This window comes from Peromyscus leucopus, chromosome 20 (assembly GCF_004664715.2).
Source record: "Peromyscus leucopus breed LL Stock chromosome 20, UCI_PerLeu_2.1, whole genome shotgun sequence".
In the NCBI taxonomy this organism is placed as follows: domain Eukaryota; kingdom Metazoa; phylum Chordata; class Mammalia; order Rodentia; family Cricetidae; genus Peromyscus; species Peromyscus leucopus.
This window is the reverse complement of record NC_051080.1, coordinates 20635740-20659719: the sequence shown is the minus strand read 5'-3', so window position 1 is coordinate 20659719 and position 23980 is coordinate 20635740. Positions and strand designations below refer to the sequence as shown.

Sequence of the window (23980 nt, the reverse complement as noted above, 5' to 3'; positions counted from 1 at the left end):
CGTAATTTGCCGATTTGCTTAAGTAGCACCCCCAGTTAGAGACATGACAGGAACCCATTAGCGTGGCTCCGCCCTCAGCTTCACCGGCACTGGAAGTGGGATGGATGGGTGGTGAGATGTGGAAGCTAGGATGAGTCAGGGACGCAGGCATCCAGTGGTGGCCCCCTGACCATCCTGCTGGATTCTCTTGTCACCTGGTCTGGTCCTTGTCCTGTGCTTGGGAGAGGGCTGGTGAGGCTCCCAGGCTGACTCTGGTGGCCTTGAAGACTCTGAATCAGTGACCCAGAGGTACCGAGTTGGTCAACCCTTATAACATCGCCCCTGCACCTGAGCCGTGGTGGCCCCTCCGTCTACTGGGTTTAGCTCCGAGGCCCTCAGATAAGGAGTGGACTTGATGACATCCCTCTGTGGGGAATCAAGATCTCGATGACACCCGGGCAACCTGTCAGGGGCAGGTGGTCTGTACTGCTCCCCCCTGCCGCTCTGCCCACTCTGTCCCCATCACTCAGCTCCAGTGCAGCAGCTGGCTTTAGTCACCAGACTTATGCTGGGAACAGAGATGGGTGGAGCTAATAAGTTCACTCCCCTGACTCTGGGGCTTCCCACCAGGGGCTAGGTTGTAGTAAACCCCAAGATTGAGCTTGGCAGCTCCCATCTCCCACAGCTTCACTGGAAACTCCCAGGCCAGCGCACAGTTATTGCAAGGCTCCAAACGCCCATGTCCGCGGACAGCATCTCAAAATGAGTGAATTGGACTCTGAGATGGACTGGTGGGGACTGGAGAAAATGGGTATCTTCATCCTGTCTAAGGGGATACATAGTCAATACTTCATGACTGAACCAGGAGCACCACATGTTAACAACAGTAAAGTAACAATAATAATAACTAAATAATAAGTGAATTTTTATTGGGAATCTCTCACATTTTTATTTTTGGCAACAAATTCAATTAAAAAGCAAAGTTGTACCAAGCTAAGTATATCTGGGAGGAGGGAGGGATGGGACTTGTAGCTTCTAGTGTACAAATTCTCTCTCAGAGAAGTTTTTCCTTTTGAATATCAAAAGGTTTTGTCCATTGCCATTCAGTGTGTTCTGTGGTGCCAGAGATTTCTCAAGTGTTCCTGTTCCCATCTCATGTGTGAGGAAACCGAGGCATGGTGGGGTGCCAAGCCCCACAGGGGTTAATGGTGAAACTGAGCTGTGGACTCAGACCTGTCCTGGTACCATGGCTTCCCAGAGCTGATAAACAGGCTTGGGGGCATCGAGTCAGTGTGCAAACTGGGCATGTGTGCACCTCTGGGTCCCCCACTGCCACACTGCCCTGGCCAGTCAGAGAGTCAGTGGCTGTACCCAGCGCTTTGCCTTGACTGTCAGGCATGTGGCTGAGCAGGTTGTATAGGTCTCAGCTGGGCGGGCTTGGGAAAGTGTGTCACTGTTAAGTTGTGTCAGGGGGAGCTGAGGAGTTCCTGCCTGAGTATCCCTTTTAAAAACTCTCCACTCAGGCAAAACTACAGAAAAGAATTTCAGGATGAGTCAGTGAGGAGCAGAGGCAGGGTTTATTAGGAGATTTGAGATTGTGTGTATGGGCCTGTGAGTGCAGCAACTACAGAGGCCAGCAGAGGGCATCAGGTCCTCTGGGGCTGAAGTCATAGGCAACTGTAAGTCTCCAGATGTGGGTGCTGGGGACAGCACTGAGGTTCCCTGGAAGGGCAGAAGCATTTTTAACTGCTGCGCCATCTCTCCAGCCCCTAGAAGTCATTTTGACAGTTTTAAGTGTGGGTATTAGAGAGGGGTGTGTAACTTGGGAAAAAGATAGTGTGCAATACTGTACCCCAGGTGTGGGTATGTGCTAGAGGGAGAGGGAGGGAAAGGGAGGTAGAAAAGAGTGGGGGAGAGGGAGGAGGGAAGGAGAGAGAGTGAGTTGACCTTAACTGTCTTTGTGGTAGTCATGTATATGATTTAGCGGCTTCTGAAGTTACATCTCCAAAGGCTTCTAAGGGTCTCCCCCTCTCTCTCTGACTTCAGAGGGTGGTTTCTGAAATACAGTAGATAGGATTATGGTTTATAAGGTAAAGCCCTGGGTCACAAGGGTTACGCAGGGAGTTGAGAGTTGTTTTCACCGTGAACAAAGTTAATCGCCTTGTTAGTGAGATTCCCAGGAAACTGCAGGTCACACACGGAAAGAAATAAGGGCATGTTCCAGATCACATGCACGGCTTTGAGCACAGCTCAGCTGCCACTTTAACATGATTTGAAGTATCTCTGTGTGGAAGGAACACTGACTATGTGGGCAACCTTGATCCTCAGCTGTCGAGAAGCTTCAAACAGACATGGTGGGTGAGGGGCTAAGGTAGGTGAGGGGCTCCTTTCCATTCCCCTGTCCCCTGAATTTTTCACCTTTCTGTCTTGCCTGGGTTATGCAGCAGTGAGTGTGTGGAGTCACATGGTATCACATATCACAAGCCTGACCTGCCTGTCCTGGCTCTCATCTGAGGCTGGGACCAGCCTTCTTCCCAGAATGCACATGGCGGCTGAGTCTCAACAGGGTTGTTGAATCTGATTCCAGATCCTGAGTGTGGGTTACTCTGAAGACAGGCAGCAGACCAAACTTGGTTCTTCTGGGAATGCTCACACATAGGTTGCATGCATGTTTGCATTTGCATGTGTGCACGTGCATGCATGTGTGCATGTGTGTGCATGCATGTGTGCGTGTGCGTGCGTGTGCGTGTGCGTGTGTGTGTGTGTGTGTGTGTGTGTGTGTGTGTGGTGTGTGTGTGTGAATGTGTGTACATAGGCCAGAGGTCTCCAAGTCATTCCTCTGGCGTTCTCTGCCTTGATTTAAAAAAAAAAAAATTGGGGGCAGGATATATCATTGACCTGTAGCTCATCAGGTGGGCTAGACTGGCAAGCCGGTGAGCCCAGGGACCCGCCTCTCTCCACTTCCTCGGGACTGGGATTACAAGTGTGTGCTACCAGATCTGGTTTTAAAAACAATACAACAGCATGGGTTCTGGAGCTGGAGCAAATCAGTTAAGCTATCTTAACCACAGCCCAACATCTCATTTTTTATCCAAGCCAGGGCTTCCCAAGCCATCACAGCTTCCTGAGTGCAGTAGCTGAGCCAGAGGGCTGAGCAGTGTGGAGCCTGGCACGGACCGAGTGAGGGTGGGGTGAATGGCTGTAGGTGGGCACTGCCCTGTCCTCTGAGGCTGTTATCCTCTTGTGTTTTGTTATTTATTTATTTATTTATTTATTTATTTATTTATTTATTTATTCATTCATTCATTCATTCATTCATTCATTTATTTGAGACAGGGTCTCTGTGTAGCCCTGGCTATCCTGGAACTCACTCTGTAGACCAGGCTGGCCTTGAACTCCCAGAGATCCGCCTGCCTCTGCCTTCTGAGTGTTGGGATCAAGGTGTGCACCGCCACCACCTGGCTTGTTTTTTTGTAACTTGATTGTGTGCTTCTCAATGTGAACTTTGCAGATGACATCACTCATAGTGTTCAAAAGGTTGGGCAATCCTGGACCGTATTTTGACTGTGAATTCCATGTTGATGCTGCTAGGCACTGGGGTTTTCTCTGAGTGTACCATCTCTGAACTGGGCTCTACAAAGAACTCAGCATATCTGTTGGGATGTGTAGGCTGAGGAACCCAAGACAGAGAGGCTGAGAGACTTGGTGGTAGCCTGGAAACAGAGAAGGTGAGGCTGGTGCCTGTGGCTTGGGTGCTGGGGAGGACCCTGCCCTTGTGTTGAAGGACTGATGGTCAGTGTTGGCCCAGGCAGGCAGAGCCAGGGCCCGTGATCAGAGGGGCGGCTGCCTCCTCTTATTCGGGGCACAGGATGGGGCCAGGGGGCCAGCTTTGCTGAGGGGTTATAGTGGCTGTTCCCAGCTCTCTCCTTTGGTGGCTCTGTGGCTTCCAGAAGGGCTGCCAGCAGCCGGCTCTGTGCGTGTCCATCCCACAGGCAGCCTGCCCTACGAGTACAAGATCGTGATTGCGGGCAACCACGAGCTGACCTTCGACCAGGAGTTCATGGCTGACCTTATCAAGCAGGACTTTTACTACTTCCCATCCGTGTCCAAGCTGAAGCCGGAGAACTATGAGAATGTGCAGTCCTTGCTGACCAACTGCATCTACCTGCAGGACTCAGAGGTCACTGTGCGTGGCTTCAGGATCTACGGCTCCCCGTGGTGAGTGTGCCCAGCCCCCATCTTCGCCACTGGTTACGGGGTTACATTGAGAGAGTGGGTGGTGGGGACCCAAAGCTAAGGCTCAGGGCCAGTACAAAGTGGACAGAGGATCTGGGATTTGATTTTGCCCTCCCCACTCTCTGTCTGACTTCAGGCAGGTCACTGTTACCCCTGGGCCTCAGTTTCCCCATTTGGAATCAAGGAATGGCAGCATCACTTATATCCTCTGTGCTGTATACTGTTTTACATGCAGGCAGGTGCTATTGTCTCCGGCTGTCTCTGAGGTTCAGAGACAGGCAGGGGAGGGACTTCCTGGCTTTCAAACATCAAACATGAGCCTCGAGCACTAGGGAGCTTCCCTTTCTGCCTGTCTTCTGTCCTCCTGCAGAACGGAGTGTGGTTGTGGGATCCACCTCACTGAAGAAAGGCCTTTTGGATCTTCAGGTGGATTCACTATGCACTTTCCTGTATGGGGAGGGCAGCGTTTGAAAACAAATGCAGAGTGAGTCCTTACTCTGGTGGGGACACAGTGACGGACTGGGCCTTCTCTCAGAACTCACCTGGTTAGGTGGTGCTCAAGTGACCATGGGTCCAGACTGTCTTTGTGATGTCTGTGTGTGTCCGTGACAATGGTATTGACTGTAATGGTGTTGCTGCTGACAACCATGGTGGTCGTGAGGGTGATAATTTATAGTGATGGTGGTGATGATGGTGATGATGGTTGTGATGGTGATGATGGTTGTGATGGTGATGATGGTTGTGATGGTGATGATGGTGATAATGGCGATGATGGTTGTGATGGTGATGATGGTTGTGATGGCGATGATGGCGATGATGGCAATGATGGTTGTGATGGTGATGATGGTTGTGATGGATGATGGTGATAGTAATAATGATGTTGGTTATGATGTCGTGACGGCAGCAATGATGATGACAGTGGTGATCATGGTGATGATGTTGGTGGTGCCGAGGATGGTGGAGGTGATGATGATTGGGTGGTGAATAAGATGGTGGTGATACTGCTGCTGGCTGTGGCATCAGGTCATCGGTCCGTGGACCAAAGCCTCCATGATACTCTCATGGGTCTGATGTGTTATCCACTTTCTACAGGTGGATACATCTATTGACCCTTGAGTGGCCATAGGGTGTGAAGTGCTGGCTGGGTGAGGGGAAGCTCCCCAGAGGAGGTGGGTGACCCCAGCCTTGGGGGAGACAAGGACTCGCATAGACAGGGAGGCAGAGGTACTGACTGGGGACACAGGGGCCTGCAGGGTGAAGAGCCATGCAAACAGCACATCTGGGAATCCCCGGACCATCGAGTTTAATGCCCCCTGGTGATTTGAGGCTGAGGTGGGTTAAGGACTTTGTCTGGATCTTAGAAAGCCCAGGAGAGAGGGGAGGTGCCAGCCTGACCCATTCTTCAGGAGGAGCCTGCTGTCTCTGCCCGGGGCTTGTGGTGCTCAAGGGTTTGATGTACTCTCCTGGTGTCCGAGACGGTTCTTTGGCACTCAAGGATGCGAGGGACTCGAAACCAAGGGCACGGAGGTGAGGAGGGGACTGAGGCTGCCTGGCAGGCCACGGGGGCCAGTCTGGAGAAGGCTGCTCATGCAACAGCTCATCTGGGAGGTGAGCAAAGGGTCCTGAGGCTGGCACAGTCTGGGCAGGGCAAAGGGGGATGGGGCCATCAGGGTGAGAGGTGGAGGATCTGTGTATGAGGTCAAGAACTAGGACCAGCTCTTTGCTCTGTGGTTCACAACCTCCCACAGACACACACACACACACCATACACACACACACACACACACACACACACACACACACACACACATACACACACACACACAAATCCCATCTTAAGAAAAGGTATTGTAAAGATTAGAGGCATGGCTTGGGAACCAAAAAAGCTGAGTTTAATTTTAGCCTCGCATTTTGTGTGACCCTGGGTATCACTGGGTGACTCAGTTCACTTTCTTACAGAATGGGGGTGGCAGTGTGTCCTCCCCTCCTCCAGTGGGTGGCTGTAAGGTGTCAGAGTGCTCCCCTGAGTTGCCATAGTGCTCAGAGACTGGAGACCTGTTTTATTTGCTTGTCTTAGGATGCCCTTCCTACATGATCTAGTAATGAGGGTGAGGGGGATGGGGATATGGACAGGGCTCTTAGGGTTCCCCCCACTTAGCAGCCAGGCTCATCAGAGCACCCCTGATAACCAGCTGAGTGACTCGGTACTAGGGCTTCCTAGGTGTGTGGTCCTCTGTCAAAGGGAGGTCACACCCCATCACTGAACTGGCCATGAGGATGATGCTTGGGAGAGGCCAGCTGTCAATTCAGCTATTGTCCAACTGTTTGAGCTCCAGCCACCAGTGCCCCACTGTGGCTTTCAATGTGGACATTACTGGCCTCTCTAATTCCTGGCTTCCCCCAGGCCCAGAGATCAAGGGACCCTTTCTTCTTGACCCCAGACCTGTATCAGCGGGAGCACAGGCTGGCCAGTACATGAATGAATAGGGTGTGTATGGGGGTGGGCAGTAAGCTGTGTAGTTGTGCTCATGGAAGGGCTTGGTGGAACCAGGGATACTTCCTGTTGGAATGGATTTAGTACTGGGACTAGAGGAGGTGTGGCTGGGGGAGGGGAGCACTTAGATTTCTCAGCCTGGCTGTGCTTGGCCTGGTGACATGAACAGTCCCAAGGCCATTCTGTGTTCAGAGTTCAGCTCGTTCCCTTGAGGTCATGTCACCTGGGGTGGCATGGAGCAGGTGACAGGAGGTGACACATGACCTGATACACTGGCCGCCTTTCACCACACCTTCCACTGCTGAAAGCCGACGGCTCGGACCTGCTCCTGTGGTGTCGCAGAATTAGTCCTGAGAGCGGTCCCCTCCCCTCTGGGACCCGTGCCCTGGGGAAGCTGGGTCTCTGGCAGTGTGCCTCAAACGCAGGCTGTAAAAATCCAGGCACCACCACTCCAGGCAGCCTCTCTGGTCCCACTGTGTCATGGGAAGATGCTGCTGCTGCATTATATCGGGGCTTGAGGTCTGTCCGGATGAAGGAACAAGGGGGGCGCCATCAGTGGTCTTCATGCGTGGTTCTTATAATGATCAAGGGGGCATCCTCAGAAGGGTGTTAGCTCTATGCCAGCTGAGGGTTAGGCTGGCATCCACCCCCATTTTATAGATGGGCAAGAAGAGGTTCCGTAAGCACATGGTTCAGCCAGGGTTACCAAGGCAGAGGTGCCCCAGGCTCCTGGTGAGCTCTGCCCTTTCTGAAGTGGAGATCATGCAGTATTTTCCTAAGTACCACTTGGGTGCCCCAGGGGCCATGGAGGCCTGAGAATCATTCTCCTGGTTCAACGGTAAATGCATCGAGTCAGCAGCCATGAGTATGTATTGAGAGCCTGGCACCCACTGAACCCCCATGGACGTGGTGAGAACTCAACCATTGTGGGTGCTGCTGTCCTGGGTTCCGCCCCCGGTGGCAAATGGCAGTCAGCAGCTGTCCCGTGATTCAGGAAGAAGTCCTGGGAGTTGGGGTCTGGGGAAAGCACCCATGGAGAGAACTGGGAACTGAAGAGATCACAGATCTAAAGTGTGGTTTGTTATAGGCAAAGACCACGAGGCTGGAGAGGGTGCCAGGCTTCTGGGCACTGTAGCATTACTTCCAGGCCCTGGGTGGGTCACAGTAAGAGACAGAAACCACAGACTGGGCAGCCAGAGCCTCAACCCCCGGGTCCTTGGCTGGCAGCCCTGCCCTGCATTCCTCCAAGCTACTGGGAACCAGGCTTTCCAGAGTCACCTCCCTCAGTGTCCCTCCAGTGGGGGAGTGCTTGAGGACCACTTCAGTGTTGAGACGGATGATTGGGGCCTGCTGCCTCCCTGGGGCTCTTTACCAGGAGAGCTGTATGGACCCTGTCCCACTCTGTGCCTGTGAGCATGTGGGTGCACAGAGAGATGCTCACCCCGGGAGCTGTGTCACTGCTGGGGTGTGTGCACCTGTGGGTTACAGGTGACTCCCTCCTCTATCCTCTGTCTCAGGAGGCCCTGGGGGGCAGCCATCCTGCCCCCCCTAGTGAGGCCTCTATGCATCTCGCCAGTGTTCCTGGCCTGGTGAGCTGACTCTGTCACCTAGGAGTCAGGTCCCAGCCCTGCCACTGAGCTGCAGAAGCATTGGCCACGCTGTGGAGCCTTCCTGAGGCCCATGTATGGCTAGGAAATGTGATGATGTCACAGGTCACAGGATAGGGATGCTCATTACCCTTCCAGGTCCCTTGGTGGAGAAGGAACCCACAGTGGCTGGTGTCTCAGGGATGCTAGAAGCCACACACACACAGAAGTGGTATAAACCAGCCCTTAAAACGTGTTCATAGCTTAAGAACCTCCTGGCCTGGCTGTGGACTCCACCCAGACCTGGGTGAGGTGTGTGAGATGGAATCTCCTCAGCTGTATCTTGAGGTTTGAGGTGGACACACTCAATTTCTGGGCACTGGTCGGCTACCCCCAGGGCAGCTTATGGTGGGACAGACTGACTGATGCTTATTGACCTGCCCCAAACCAGCCTAATCTACAGTCAGTCCCTCATTGCGACTCTCTTCCCAGATGACTTTATCAAGTTCTTGATTAAAACTAAACAGCACATGAGTGGCAGGGTTCTCCCTCCCTGGACACATCGGCTGGTGTGTGGCATTCAGGTATCCTTCGAAGCTTCAGAGGCATGGCTGTGCCAACAGGGGATTGGAGTGGACCACACAGCATTGGGGGGGGGGCAGCGATAAGCATGTCATCACCAGGGTGGGCGCAATATGAGAGCCCCTGTGGCTTTGACAAGGGGTGGTCTGCTTGCACGAGGGGTCTGCAAGCAAGCAGAGATTGTGTGGAGCCCCCGCGCCCTCCCGCTTGTATGTGAGGGCCGGGGATCCAAACTCTCGTCCTCATGTTTTCACTGGCCCTTCATCCGAGTCACTTCCTCAGCCCTGCGTTCTCTTCAGCAAAGTCAGCTTGCCAAGCGATGTCCCCTGCCAGCAGCCGCTTACCTGTTCCCCTGCCAGCACTTGGTACCATAAGGCTTTAGGCTTTACTCACTCTTGGGTGGGTGCTGGGGCCGCGGTGGGGCTTGGCACCGTTCCGTGGTTTCTGGCCGCCTACATTCCTCTTGTCTGAAGCGTTTCTGTCTTTTGCCTAGTCAATTATTTGGGGCAGGGGTGATCTGTCTTTTGGTGATGTGGGGATGAAACCCAGAATCTCATGCATGCTAAGCAAGTTCCCTTAACACCAGGTTGTCCCCCCATCCCCCGGCTGGCCCTGATTTTTCTCTTTCCACTCCCTGGAGAGTCGTGGTGTGTTCTCAGTGGGGGACGGGTCCTTGGTCCTTGACACCCTTTCAGATTGCCTTCCATCTTCTTGACCTGCCTTCTCCTCACCCACAGAGCCAATGAGATGAACAGAAGCTTGGATTTGGGTGTGATCAAATGTGTGCACTTTTCTTCCTGGCAAGTGCTTCCCATGTCCTGCTGACAGGGTCTTCTCTCCCCATTCTCTCTCTTTGCCCACCCCGCCCCTCAGAACTTTACTGCTGGCTTTTCAGGCTTGGGCATTGGAGCCGCTGGGAATGGTGGTGCTTGATGTGAGGTGTGTGTGGGGGGATCCCCACTTTGTGTTTTTCCTTGTGCACACCCCTTGGTAGACACCACGAAGAGAAAATTCGTGCCCTGCTCTGACACCTTGACTCCGCTCCTGCCCCTCACCCCACCAGCTCATTCAGAACAGGATGGGGGTGTTGTATGTTACCCTAACAACTGGTTTCTTCGATAGCACCTCTGATGGAACACTTGAGACCAGGGCCGCTTTCACACAAAATCTCTTCTTCTGACTTCAGAGCCCGATACGGAACCTGGCTTATGTTGATAAATGTTTCTCCAATGGATGATGCATGGGTGGGAGGGGTCTTTGCAGTGGACTCCCACTGCAGCCCCATCCTGGCCTGTCTGCCCGTGTGTGCATCTTTCTGCAGCCTCATCCCAGGTCCACTGCAGCCCCATCCTGGCCTGTCTGCCCGTGTGTGCATCTTTCTGTGACCTCATCCCAGGTTTATTAAGGTACACAATATTTTTGGGAACACAATACAACCACATTTCCTCTCTTTTTGTCTAAAATTAAAGAAAGCTTATAACTAATATAAGAAAAACTATCCAATAAGTATATACAATATATACGGCCAAAAATTACATTAATGATGTCTAGTCCATTAACATTTGACAGATTCATATAAAAACTCCATTATATATATTAACAATGTCCAGTCCGGTAACATCTGATAAACTAAGACCAAAAAATTTTCATTACTTATCTTATTTAAAACAAGTAGTTCCTTTTTAAAAGTAGATTCCATAATCTTTCTGTGGCCTCATCCCAGGTCCACTGCAGCCCCATCCTGGCCTGTCTGCCCGTGTGTGCATCTTTCTGCAGCCTCATCCCAGGCCTACACCAACTCCTCACTTGCTAGCCTCCTAGTCCATGCTGGACTCTGAACACCATGGTCTGAGAGTGCCACCTCCTGTCTCATCACGCTGTCCACTCTTCCTGGTACCCCCAGACCGAAGGCTGGATGCCCACTTCCCTGTGCCCTTGATCTGGGCCTGCCCTCCAACATCTGGAAGGGAAAGTAGGAGCAAAAATCTGGGGAAAACCTGCCTCCCTCCAGGGCACATAGTGACTCTGTGGGACTTTGGACACTGTTGCTGGTCCCCTCAGCTACAGCTGGATATGCATCCATCACCTAGGGTGGCTCTGGGGCGGAACTAACTCCTGGAAGAGGATGGAGTCGGTTTTTGCAAAATCCTGCCTGTTTTTTTTTTTTTTTTTTAAATCCTGCATATATACCCTATTCATTTATGGGTTTTGGATGCATTTTTTGTTCTCATTTAACTAAAAACGGCCTTGATTTAAAAAAGAGAGAGAGAGAGAGAGAAAGGAGGGAGGGAGGGAGTGAAGTTGGCACGCAGCAGACCCATCTGCTCTAATTACTTCTGGTATTTTGAAAGAAGGGATCTAAACCTGCCGAGACACCGAACTTTGGGAAGCGGCTGCCAGGCCCTGCGCCTGGGAGGCTGGGCTCAGATACCGATTCTGTGCTTGGCTGGGCTGCCTCCTGTCAGGGCTGGCCCCTGAGGCCCAAGGAGGGGACTTCTCTTGTCTCTAGGAACCAGGCCCTCAAGGGGCAGCTCTGCAAGGCTGCACTGAGAACCCAGCCTGGTGTGTGGGTGCTAGCAGTGTGGCAGTGGCTGGAACCTTGGCTTTGTGAGATGGTGTTGCAAGGAGTCCCCTTGCCCTTAGCATTCAAAGAGGCCGGATATAGACATTGCCTGGCACACAGTTGGTGTCCCATCATGCTGCTGGCTGTGGCCATGCGGTATTGGGGCCAGGGATAATGAGGGTTGCCTTTACATAGCTGATAGCCACAGATAACCCTCTTTCACTCAGGCATGGGACAGCCAGTGCCTGGTGGCCTCTCGGAGCAGGCCCTGGGGTGGGCACGCATGCCATCTTTTCTGTCCTATTCTCCTACTTTGTACAGTTAAGTAGGCCTGCTGCACAGCCTGGGGCAGGAATGGAGCAGCCTGGGAACTTTGTCTGTGATGGCGCTCAGGGAAGCCTGCTGATGTGACAGCTGTGTGTGTCTGTCTTATCACAACCCCCAAGACAATTAGTGAGGTTCCCTCCTCTTCCCTCATTTGACAGAAGGCGCTGAGACTCGGGAAGCAAGTTGACTTGCTCCGAAGGAAGGCCCCACAAGGATCAAGGGGAGCTGGGCCAGGGAGGGAACCGTGTGCCCTCAGGACAGCCACAGCGAGGTGCTCGATGAATATCGTTCACCAGGGGAAGAGCACAGCCCTGTTTGGTGCATAGCCCAGTTTAGGGTATTGCCTGGTTTTGTGATGTTCTCAGAGAGACCTGCCTGCCTCCGTCTGTGAGTGTGCCCAGCAGGAGCTACCTTATGCTGGTGTCTCGGCTTGGGACACCCTGACTGTAGGCGGGGGACCCATTGCTGGAGGTCTGGACTCTGGAGTCTCTGGTAGAGGATCCTGCACTGTATCAGGGTGAGAGCGCCACTCTTTTACTGAAGCCCCCAGGGTCCAGCTTGAAGAAGGTATGCCACACATCTGTTCCCCTCCCTGGCTTGGAAGCTTCTTGCTGTCTTACTGATTTAAGGACTATTCCCATGAAGCCCCCACACAGCATCTATCTTAGACTGTTTTGCATCTTTGGGTGGTGTTAGCCTGAGGTTATGGCCTTCATAGCACCCAGGCTGGTCCTTGGTGGCTTTCCCCAAACTGCTCAGTTTGATCTTTGTCCCGATGGGACAGACAGGACTATGCCATTTTGTGTCATGGCTGAGCTGGGGATGTGCAGAGATGCTGAGGGATTGACTGGCCTGTGACCTCAGCGCTGGGAGGAGGCAGGTATGTGGGTCGCTCTGCTCAGGCAGGGTGATAGCCTCAGCTAGTGCTGATGTGGGTAGCCTCCCCCTGACATTGGCCTGCCCTCTGGTGGGCCCTGTGGACAGCAGAACGGGCGGGGCTTCAGCTCTTAACATCCCTGACCCTCCAGTGGCTGATCTTATTCTGCATGTCAGAGGGGAGGCAGCTGCTGAGCACCGAGCCACAGGGGTGATCAGTGAGGCCACCTCAGTAATGTTTATCATTGTCTTTAACCCACATGCGGTCAGGAGCCACATGTCTGTTCAGGGAGCTGTCTACACGACTGGGTAAGCTTAGATTCTTTCCAGGAAAACCACATGGGAGCCAGCAGCACATGGCACAGCTCAGGCCCCCAGAGACCCTGCCTGTCACCCATGAGTGGGTCCACTATTGCTCACCCTTTTCTCCCCTTCCTGGTACTCAGCATTCCAGGCTTGGCTATGATGATGCTATCTGAGAAAGAGAGTCCTTGGCTTCTGGACCTTACTGAGCTGATTGTGTGTATATCTGTGCACATGTGCACATTCAATCCACACAGGCCTACACATATGTAATATAGTCAATAAACAAGCCTGTGTGCACATTCATGATATACACACATGCCTGCACACACAAGTGCACACAAACACAGGCATGTGTCCGCATGCACAGCTGGACTTAGGTATGTGCAAATAGACACACAGTCACACACACATTCAAATTGATATGCTCGATAGGAGTGCACTCTCAAGGACACACACACACACACAAGCACACTCATGATCTACTCATGTATGTGCACACATGCACAGGTGGACTAGGGAGGTACACTCTTAAGGACACACACACACACACACACACACACACACACACACTTCCTTTCCCTTTTCCTATCCTTATCTCCTGTCTCTTTTCCGGGCTGCTGCTTCTCCTTTGCCTCTGTCCTCTCAAGCAGGCTGCCGTGCGCCCGCTCACTCTCCCACTCAAGATTAACGTCTGAGACGAATCATCTGCCGTCTCTGCACAGAGTCCCAGCCAAACAAAAGATGAGCGATTCCGCATATCGGAAGGGTGGGGAAAATTAATTAGGAATGACAAGGGACCCAGTCTGCAGCTCCACACTCGGCTGCTGACGTGCTGACTGCGGTTGTGGCCGCAGCAGCCCAGGTGCACGAGCGACAGACTTCTGGCGCTGGGCGGCTGGTAGGACCCTGTCCACTCTCAGCAGCCTCAGGACATACTGCCTACCAGCTCTCCACTTCCCTCAACCTCTGGCCTTAGCATGCCAGCACCCAGGGACATACCGGGGACAGCTGACTCAAGTGTCTCCCATAGTAGGAGGTGATGTCCCCAGGAGATGGGAAGTCTGCACTGTGCAATCGAGATTCTGGGATTGGGAGCTATTGTTCTATCCATGGTTTTCTCAGCTGTAAAAGGGGGTTACAGCCTAGCTGGGGTGCTAGGTGTGACTGGGACTAGTGACAAGTAGCAGCTTCATCTGAGACACTCATTAGCTGTGGCTGTGGCTGGCTCCTTGGGAGTGGCTTAGGAAACCTGTCTTTCAGGGGGCTGACGGGAACATACAGGTGAATTGGCCCCTCAGAGGTGGGACCTGGGTAGGCTCTTTCTACAGCTCCCCAACAGCTGCCCCAGCCTCTAGACACCAGGGAGCCTCAAGAGGAGGGAATGAGAATTAGCAGGCTGGTGTGTGGGTGTGGGGGGGGGTGGGGGTGGGGGTGGTAGGTCTCCTGCAAAGGGCTACCTTGGTGACTGAGGAAGGCTACCAGGAGTCCAGCTCTCTGTACCCGAGTCCACCATGGAGGTAGTGAGGGGTCCCTGGGAGTCAAGCTCTCTGAATATCGGAATGCAGGTGGCGACACTGGGGTCCGGGTTCTTCCTTGTGAAATGGGCGCACAGTGCCACCTGGGCAGGCCCTTGAGAGGGGGAGGCAGCAGGAAGCTTACCAGGTGGCAGGCATCCCTGATAGGAGTGGTTGTCACTTTGGGGCTTGACTAGCAAGTCCTAGGGCAGGGATCCCACTTGGAGAGTGCAGAGGGGAGGGTGCAGAGGGGAGGGTGCAGAGGGGAGGGTGCAGAGGGGAGGGTGCAGAGGGGAGGGTGCAGAGGGGAGGGTGTAGAGGGGAGGGTGTAGAGGGGAGGGTGCAGGGGAGGGTGCAGAGGGGAGGGTGCAGAGGGGAGTGCAGAGGGGAGGGTGCAGAGGGGAGGGTGCAGAGGGGAGGGTGCAGAGGGGAGGGAGGGTGATAATACATACGTACGTACGTACGTTCTTTCATATCTGCAGCCAGGCAGAACACCTGCTGACTTAGTCCGGTTTTTATTCATCTTTCACTCATGTGCTCCTTAAACAGACCTCTCCTAAGGGCCACCCAGGCTCAGCCCTCTGCCAGATACAGGGGACCCTGGACCTGTGCTGGAGGAGCAGACGACAGACCATCCAGGTGGGGATGAGGAACCTGTGCCTAAGGAGGGACGTGATCAGGGGACACTTCTGGAAGAGGTGGCCTTTGAGTTGGGCCTCATGGATGTGAGAAGTTAGGAAGGACCTCCGATGTGGGGACAGCAGGGGACCAAGCCTGGGGATAGGTGCAGAGTAGAGAGGGACAGGCAAGGCTGGCGTGGGAACTTCATGGAGACCTGGGCTGGATCGTCTGAGTCAACTGGGATAGGTTCGAGGGCCCTGTGTGCCGTGCGGACTGTGTCCTGGAGGCCGTGGGGAGCCATGGAGGGATCTGGAGGAGTCACAGGGAGCCTGTGAGGGATTCAGGCTCATCTTGTCTGTTTAGTCAGCCTGTGGGAGATGCTTGGGCAGGAAGTTCCCCTGGAAGAGGGAGCTGGTGCCTGGCCACCCCAGGGGGTTCTTTGCATCAGCCACCGGCTTGGACACAGGATGCAGGCATCTGGGATCCTCCTGTGCACCCTCAGATACACCACTTGCCTCCTCTGTGTTCACACTGCCTCACTGGGGGGGGGTCTCCCAGCAGTTTCACCCCAACAGTTAACTGAGCAACTACATATGGAGGGTGATAACGTAGACGGGTGGCATTTTTATCATTTTGGGTTGGAAGAGGGAGTCTGGCTCTGGACTGTGTCACTTAGGTATGGCTCTGCACCCCGGCTTGTGTGTCTGTGGTAGCCATGGTGACACACACTGAGAGGTCCCTCTGTGGATGCCCCCTCAGTGTTCAGGGACACCTGTGGCCTCCACTGCCCCCCACTCTAGGCCCAGGAAATGGGTTCAGCCAAGGGTCACTCTACCCCAGCCGAACCCCAGGAAATATGCTCACTCCGGACTAAATGCTCGCCTTGGGGAAGTAGAAACTGGTACTCTGCTTCAGCTGCTTGCTGTCGATGAGTGCTGGCAGCCCCATCAGCTACCAGGGAACCCAAGCTCACGCTTCAGGGGAACCCCGTAATGATTGGCCACGAGGAGGTCATTTATATTGGCTAAGCGGGCCTAATTAGGCTTGATCTGAAGGTTAGCAGAAGCACACAGAAAAGCTGTTAAGGGGTTAACCTCGGAGAGATTACGTTGTATTCAGCGCTCTGTTAAAGTTTGAATTAATTTTTCCCATGGGTTTGCTCACATTCTAATTTTCAACTAAATGAGACATCTGTTTCAGAAAAGGAAAATTTGCTCTGGTTGTCATGGCAACTATCATTCTGTAAGAAAATTATTCCAATGGTTACTTTAGAACAGAAAGACAGAGATTCAGGACATAAAGCCGACTTCGGCTCAGTCGGAATTCTGATGGGCCACCCTCCATGGCCATGAGGTGCCTTGGACGGTGAGGCCAGCGGCAGGTGGAGGTGGCGCCAGGCCCAGGTGTTAGGTTGTGGTGGAAGCTGGTCCAGGGGCTCTTGGGTGCCCCAGTATCATGGCTTGAGCATTCATGGGTGGTATTCCAAATTTGGATGGCAGTGAGGGCCGGGGCAGTGTGGGTGTGTCCTTCCTAGGAAATGACAGAGAGCTGGTCACTGTGGCTGTTCACAGTGCTAGGCGTTGCTGGATAGAAAGGGTTAGTGCACCCCCAAACAGCACCCCAGGAGGCTCCCGTGCAGACTGTATACTGAAGATGGTCTCTCCTTTGTCTCCTGGGTCAGCAGCAACTGGTGGTAGCTGTGCCTGGGGCCCTGGTGGCCCAAAGGCCTTGATGTGGCCCCTGGAGTCTGCTCAGGCCTTGCTGACTGGCACAGCCACCCAGGCCTGCCCACTATCCAGGGCAAACCCTTGCTGGAACCACCTCAGAAATATCTTCCCAAAATTTCCCTGCAGGCTCTGCCTCCCTCTGCTCCCCAATGCTAATGGTAGAAAATGGCATCGGGGATATTGCCTGTGTACAGATAGTCCCCTGAGGTCTCCAGCCATATCATTGTCGGCCCCTGTTCTTCCATGTTGCTCTTAGCAGGGCACAGCAGCCGCCCTCAGGGGTCAAGCCTGGGAGAGGTGAAGGACCAGCCTGGAGCGGAATCAGCGTGACTCTGCTTGGATGACATTCCAACCTGTATGTGTGTGTGTGGGCGCCGCGCAGCCAGCCCCCAGACCTCCAAGAGCTGAGGTCCTATTGACTGCTGCCCCTGGCCAGGAGCAAGGCAGAAGCTTTGAGGGTTGGAGTGGTGGGGAGGGAGGGCAGGTCTCATGGCCAACAGGTGGGGAGGGGAAGGGGAACAGTCTGGGGCTAGATGTCCTACTGGGGTCTGATTCACCACCAGGCTCGGCCTGGAGTGCTGTGTGGTCCTGTGGTGTGGTATGACTCCTCTGGGCATCCCCACGAGAGGGTCTCTCCAATTTTCCCTCCAGAGCAAGGCTCTGTGACGCTGGGTGAGGGGAAGCTGGAAAGCAGGGGTGGCCTGGGCTGGGTTCTGGGGTCCCTGGGATATCTGCTGTGTTCCTGAAAGCTACCCGCTGCAGTGGCTCAGGACAAGGAACACTTAACGGGTACCTCTTCTCCATACTGATGAAGCCTTGTCCTGCCCGTGTAAATATTTGATGAGATTTCTGAAAAAAAAATGAAACCTGTGTTTGGAAGACAGCACCGGACACACACTGTCCCTGTCCTGTGTGCTGGCCGGACACTGAGTGGTTTCCAGGCTGCTATGTTCTTTCTGACTCCCACCCCAACCCTTCAGCTGCACAGTTCTGAGAATCCTAGGCAGTGAGTCAGAAATTGCACAGCCCTTGGATTCTGTAGAGAGGGCCTGCCAGGGCCAACCAGGGCCAATGGCAGAAGAGGACCCTTGCCTTGTGACCAGGGTGTGGGACTTGGGGGTGGGGTGTAGGTAAAGCTCTGCCAGCTGAGGCGCCCCTTCCTGCTCTCAGGGTCTCTGAGGTCTCCTAGCGTGCCTTTCCCTTTAGAAATGCTCTTGCCGGCCATGCAAAATGCAATTTGCAAAGCCTTCCCCTAGATAAAGCCTTCCCCTTACACCCCCCGGGCTTTGTGGGTGGCTTTTCGGAGTGGTCCATGGTGATGGCTGTGTTGGTGATGATGGTGGCAGCGGAGGGGGTAGGGACAGTGATACTGGTGGTGATGACAGCAATAGTGGGTTTTAATGAGACGTGATGATCAAGGTGATGGCGGTGGTGATGGAGTTAAGGATGATGGTGGAGGTAGAGATGATAATGGCGGTGGCTGTATGGAGGTGATGGTGGTGACCATGGTGATGACGGAGGTGGTAATGTGGATGGAAGCAGTGGCTGAGATGGTCGAGGCGATGGGGATGGTGATTGTGGATGTGGTGCTGAGGATGGTGGAGGTGATGAAGGGGGCGATGGAGGGACAGCCATAGTGGAGGTGATGGTGACGGAGGGGACGAGGATGGCAGTGCCAGGGCAGAGCACCGAGTTCTCATTGTTGAACAGACAGGGCCACCTCCATTTCACAGAGAACTCCAGGCACAGAGCTCTGGAGGAGTCAGGCGTTTGTCAGTCGCGGTCAGACTCACTCTCTTAAAATTCACCCCTTGTTCAAGGTCACCTAGGTGGCAGGTGGTTGGCCCTCCTAACCCTAGTTTGACTCTGGAGTCCCCTTGAAGCTGTGTGTAAAGTACGTGTGTGTATGCGTGCGTGTGTGCGTGTGTGCGTGTGTGCGTGTGTGCGTGTGTGCGCGTGTGTGTGTGTGTGTGTGTGTGTGTGTGTGTGTGTGTGTGTGTGATTTTCCTTCAGAAGAATGCTTTCTGCAGATGGACAGGAGCAGGCCTGAGGAAGCATGTCTGAGGGAGGAGGCATCTGACAGGGCCACCTCTGCCTCTGCTGCTCTTCCAATGGCCAACCCTGGTCTAACCACTGCCCCCTGGTGGACACTTCCCATGTGTGGGAATCCTGTGGGGCAGGTGACCATTCTGTACCTGAAGTGAGAATCACGGCCCCCATCCCATCCCAGGGACAGGGTCACCTCCTCCACTGGAGGCTTGGAGCCTGCTCCAGTGGGTGGAAGGATCAGGCGGAGCCACAGCTGCCTCTCAATGCCTGGGGCTTAGGAGTCAGGGCCGGGTGGTGGCAGCTGGTGTGTGCTGCCTGCCTCTGGCGAGCTTCCCTGGAGGCTTGTGTGATGAGGAGCCGGCCTTAGCTTCGAGGTGCTGGCTATGACACAGGGTACCAGGTCTGCTCAGTGTCCTGACCACAGTGACCAGACCACAGTGTCCTGACCACAGGGACCAGAGGGCCCTCAGCACCATTCATACAGCACGTGTCTGCCTCCAGGGCTGGTGTCTGACACAGAAAAAGGACCTCTGATCCCCCAAATGACCCAGGGTGGCCACCCATCTTTCACACGCCCAGGTCCAGCGCTGCAGACTTGATGTTGAGAACAGCAAGCAGTTCTAGGTCTAAGAGTGACGGCCCCACTGGCCCTATGTCCCCGGGGCACCTTCCCTCCCTCTGTAATACCCCGCAGAGACCTCAGTCTTACAGCTCAGAGCCTAGGAGGACAGGGCTGGGAGTTCCGACATGGGGTTCTGTGGAACCCCTGGGAGTCCTAAGTAGTCACGTTGGGGACTGCCAGCAGTGTAGAGCCCTTGGGTTCACAGTCAATGATGTCAGCCACGTTGGCCATGGGTAGGACTCAGGTGGCAACTCTGGGCGCATGAGGGGCCGTGGGGGCAATGCCTGGCCTTATCCAGCTCATGGAGCGTGCTGGTGGGCAAATTAAGGGGCTACCTGCGCTGCCTGGCTGCTGCTCCTGGAGTCCGCCTCACCGCGGTCTGGCTCCCCTGACCAGCAGCCGGTCGCTCTTCTTGTAGAAGTCCTTGAGACATTCCCAGTCTTATTTTGACTCAACCCCCAGGTGCCAGGCTAGTCCTCGTGACCTGTAACCTCTCTCTGACTGTGCCACACTCTTGAGACCCCCTCCCTAAAGTGCCCCCCTTCTCCCCTAGGCAGCCCTGGTTCTATGGTTGGGGGTTCAATCTCCCACGAGGCCAAGCGCTGCTGGAGAAGTGGAATCTTATCCCGGAAGGTGTCGACATCCTCATAACTCATGGACCGCCACTGGGTAAGCTCTTTGATCTCTGGGTTACACCTGCCCAGGCTGGACTGGGGGCCTTGAGGATGGTGTATCTGGTGTCTGGGACTGTGCCCAAAGGAGCCCTGGGTTGGTGAGCTAGATCCGACTTGCTGGGGGTGCCACCCTTACCTAGCCGGTGTCCCCAAGGCTGAGGGCTCCATCTTCCAATGTTGCTGGACCCCTAACTCTGGTCTGAGCTGATGATGTTGCTCACCTGCTGCCACTTCTAGGACCCACTGGCTTCCTGCCTGGGGCCCCACAACCTGCCCCAGCTGGTCCCTTCTCCTTTCCTTCTAACCTGCCTCCCAGTTCCTCCCTCTTTTCTCTGATGATGCTGTTGGTCCTCCGGGCTTGTGTCTTGTGTTGACTACTGTGGCCTCCTCACTGCCCTCCTCCAATCCTAGGCACCTGTTCCTACTCCATCTTCAGTGGAGGACACCCGGAAGCCCAGGCCTCTGCTGGGACAGCACAAAAAATATTGTCACCAGGCTTGTGCCCCTCCCCCACAGGGCCTCCGGGCCAGTGGGCCAAGTCTTTCCTCAGTTTCATCTGAGCTGTGTGGGTTCTGTGGCCTTCCTCCCCCTCATCCTTTGTATTCCCTGTTATCCTCTTCTTACTTCCTCTCCTTTCTTTTCTTCCCTCCTTCCTGATTTCCTCTTCTTCCTCCCTTCCATTCTTCTGATTTATTTGTCCACCCATCCATCCTTATCCATCCGTACATCCATCCTTATCCATCCATCCTTATCCATCCTTATCCTTCCATCCATCCATCTTCATCCATCCATCCATTCACCCTTATCCATCCATCCCTTATCCATCCATCCATCTATCCTTATCCATCCATCCATTCACCCTTATCCATCCATCCTTATCCATCCATCCTTATCCATCCATCCACCCATCCTTATCCATCCATCCACCCATCCACCCTTATCCATCCACCCTTATCCATCCATCCGTCCATCTTCCACCCACCCATCTATCCATCCATCCTCCATCCACCCATCTATACATCCATCCACCTATCCAGCCATCATCCATCCATCCATTTTATCAATTCATCCATTCCACATCCTTCCTCCATTCAGGCATCCATCATTACCCATCCTCAATCTTTATCTCCCATCATCCATCCATCTTCTCTCATCGATTCATCTATCCATCCATCCATCATCCATTTACCTATCCACACACTCTCCCACCTGTCCATCCACCCATTTATCCAGAACTACACCCTTTGGCTTCCTGCTCTCCAGGTGTCCTGCCCCAGTCACAAAGCACACCGCACACCTGTTTTGGGAATGCTCATGCACCAGGTGACTCAGCAGGTGCCAATGCACTTCATTCACCAGGGCAGTTGGGTGACTGCAGTTAGAGACCCCCTCCCCCAGCCCTGCCTTAGCCCACACTGTCACACAAAGATGGGCCTGTGTGATTCCGATTCCTGGGGCAGCACGCCTGACAGTTGGATGGAGCCAGGACACAGAGACATGAACCTGTCTGCACAGTCTAGGAACTGCAGAAACTAGGACCTAGCTGTGTCGAGAACCCCAAGCCACCCCACCACCCACTGCCTGGGTCTGCCTCCCCTCCCTGCTCCCTTCCTCTTTTCTCTGTGCTCTGCTTCTCATGGTGAAGCTTTCTGGGCGCACTGAGTTGAAGTTCTCCAACCCTTGCTGGCGGCTCCATAGCTTGTCTCACCCACCCAAACAGAGAGGGCCCGACAGAAACCTGATTGCTCACACGAGTCATCAATTATTCTTCGTTTGTGTAGCCATGTAAGGATAATAAGCCACCACCATATGGGGCGGCTCCGGGAGGCTGGCGGCCAACAGACACAGCGGGCACCGTGAGAGCATGTCTCAGCCAAGGAAACCGGCTTCATGCTTCTCTGCACCCCTTCCCCCATCTCATGCATCCCAGGCTGGCCTCAGACTTTTGATGTAGCCAAGGGTGACCTTGAACTCATGATATTTCTGCCTTTACCTTCCCTGTGCTGGGATCACAGCCATCAGTTCCCCAGAGCTTCACGCTTGATAAGCAAGCAGTCTACCAACAGAATGACGCCACAGCTTCCGTGGGGTTTTGTAGAGAAAGTTTCTGAGTCGGAAATCCCCCTCTGACGCTGTGGAGGATCCACTCTGCTTCCAGCCACTGGGGTACCGTGGACTCAGTTTGTTCTTCGCTGCAATGGGTGGCTTCAAACAACCCTTGGGGCTATTGGAGCTGAGATCTGTAGTGGGGATATGTACCTAGGCCCAGGTGCCTGGCCTCCCCTTGGCTCTTGTGATAAGGAGCTTATCACAGCCCTGCCAATGAAGGGAGGTTGAGCCTCCAGGAGCTGCCTCGTGACTGGGCTTCTTCTGAAGGTCAGAGGCAGGGCAGGGTTCTGGAGCTCGCTGCACTGGGAGCCAGGAGCTGTGCTGGGGCTGTAGCATAGGACTCTAGGTCCTACCCAGTCTGCACTAACAGATGCCCACCGTCCCCGTCAGTGACCCCATTGTCTTCCCACACAGGCTTTCTAGACTGGGTCCCCAAGAAGATGCAGCGTGTGGGCTGTGTGGAGCTGCTCAACACGGTCCAGAGGCGAGTCCAGCCGCGGCTGCATGTCTTTGGTCACATCCATGAAGGTGAGTAGGCAGGCCAGGAGGGAACCTCATATTGGGGCGCTTCTCACTGGCCCTTCTGAGGGGTTTCCTGCCTTCCTTTAGTCCTGCTCACCAGCTCCCTCTCTGACTTCTGCAGGAAACAGCCTGCTCCTGTGGTCCATGCGTAGACTGCCTCACATGCTTGCTGCCCCGAGTGGCAGGGATGCCTACACTGTGAGCAGGTGGCTCACAGCCCTGGCCACCCACACTGCCCCACACAGCCAATCCCTGCACACTGGCTTACCTTCTTAGTCTGCAGGCGTTCCTCATAGAGCCTAATCTCAACAACTGATACACCCCCCACCCCCCACCCCCACCCCACCTCCCCAAACCTGTGCTTTCAGACAGGGACCAGCAGGTCTCGCAGTCCCATCTCTGACAGGAACTACAGTGGCTGCTTGACGTGGGGTGGGCACTGACAAGGCTTGCTGCCCCAGGAATGTTTGCTGGTCTGCTGACCCTGTCTGTGGTTGGACCAGCAAGGCCTTCACCCTGCCTGCAGCTAACAGTTTTCTAACTTGGAAGTAAGCAAACTTGAAGCATTTCCTGAACGTCCCTGTGGTGTCCTTGGGAGTCAGGATAGCAGACCACACTTGTCTCTGGAGAAGCTTCCAGATCGCTGAGCAGCAGTCAGGCCGTCAAAGGCAGAGTAAGGGAGCTCATGGGACAGCTTGTGATTCCCGAGTTTAGGATACTGGTTGTCTTCTTGGACCCTCCTGTGTGTACAACATATGTAAGGTTGCCTGTGGCCCAAACCACACACCCCCCTCCATATTTGTATAGGCCAAAGGGAGCTCCTGAGAAGACAGGGAGTGAGTATCCCTTCTGTGTGAAGACAGTCTGAGCTGGAAGAAGGGATGCCAGCAAGCAGAGGTGGTGGGGGAGGGTGTGTGATGGGGAGACAGGAAGGCGACAACGGTAACTGTAGTGGTTGTGTGGACAACGGAGATGATGATGAGGCTCTCGGTGCTGCTGCTGGTGCCAAGGACGGTGGCGGTGGTAACCCTGACGATAGTGAGGATGGTGAGGATGTCATGACCGGGCAGTGCTGGTCATGAGGAGGGCGATGGTGATGGGGATAATCGTGTGGCTATTGTAACAATGAGGGTGATGGTGCCGGTGGCCATGAGGTGCTAGTGGTGGTGTTGATGGTGATGATACTGTGGACA

The 23980-nt window shown here is 54.2% G+C and overlaps 1 protein-coding gene across 3 annotated transcripts in view; it reads left to right on the top strand.

Moving 5' to 3' along the window:
• Window positions 1–23980, top strand: part of Mpped1 (metallophosphoesterase domain containing 1) — a 78573-nt gene that overhangs the window by 51643 nt on the left and 2950 nt on the right. For all 3 annotated transcript variants that reach the window (XM_028856739.2, XM_028856740.2, XM_028856741.2), the window contains exons 4-6: window positions 3972–4197; window positions 20036–20151; window positions 22680–22793. In XM_028856739.2, coding sequence (XP_028712572.1) covers window positions 3972–4197; window positions 20036–20151; window positions 22680–22793 — 456 coding nt within the window. The remainder of the gene's footprint in view (window positions 1–3971; window positions 4198–20035; window positions 20152–22679; window positions 22794–23980) is intronic.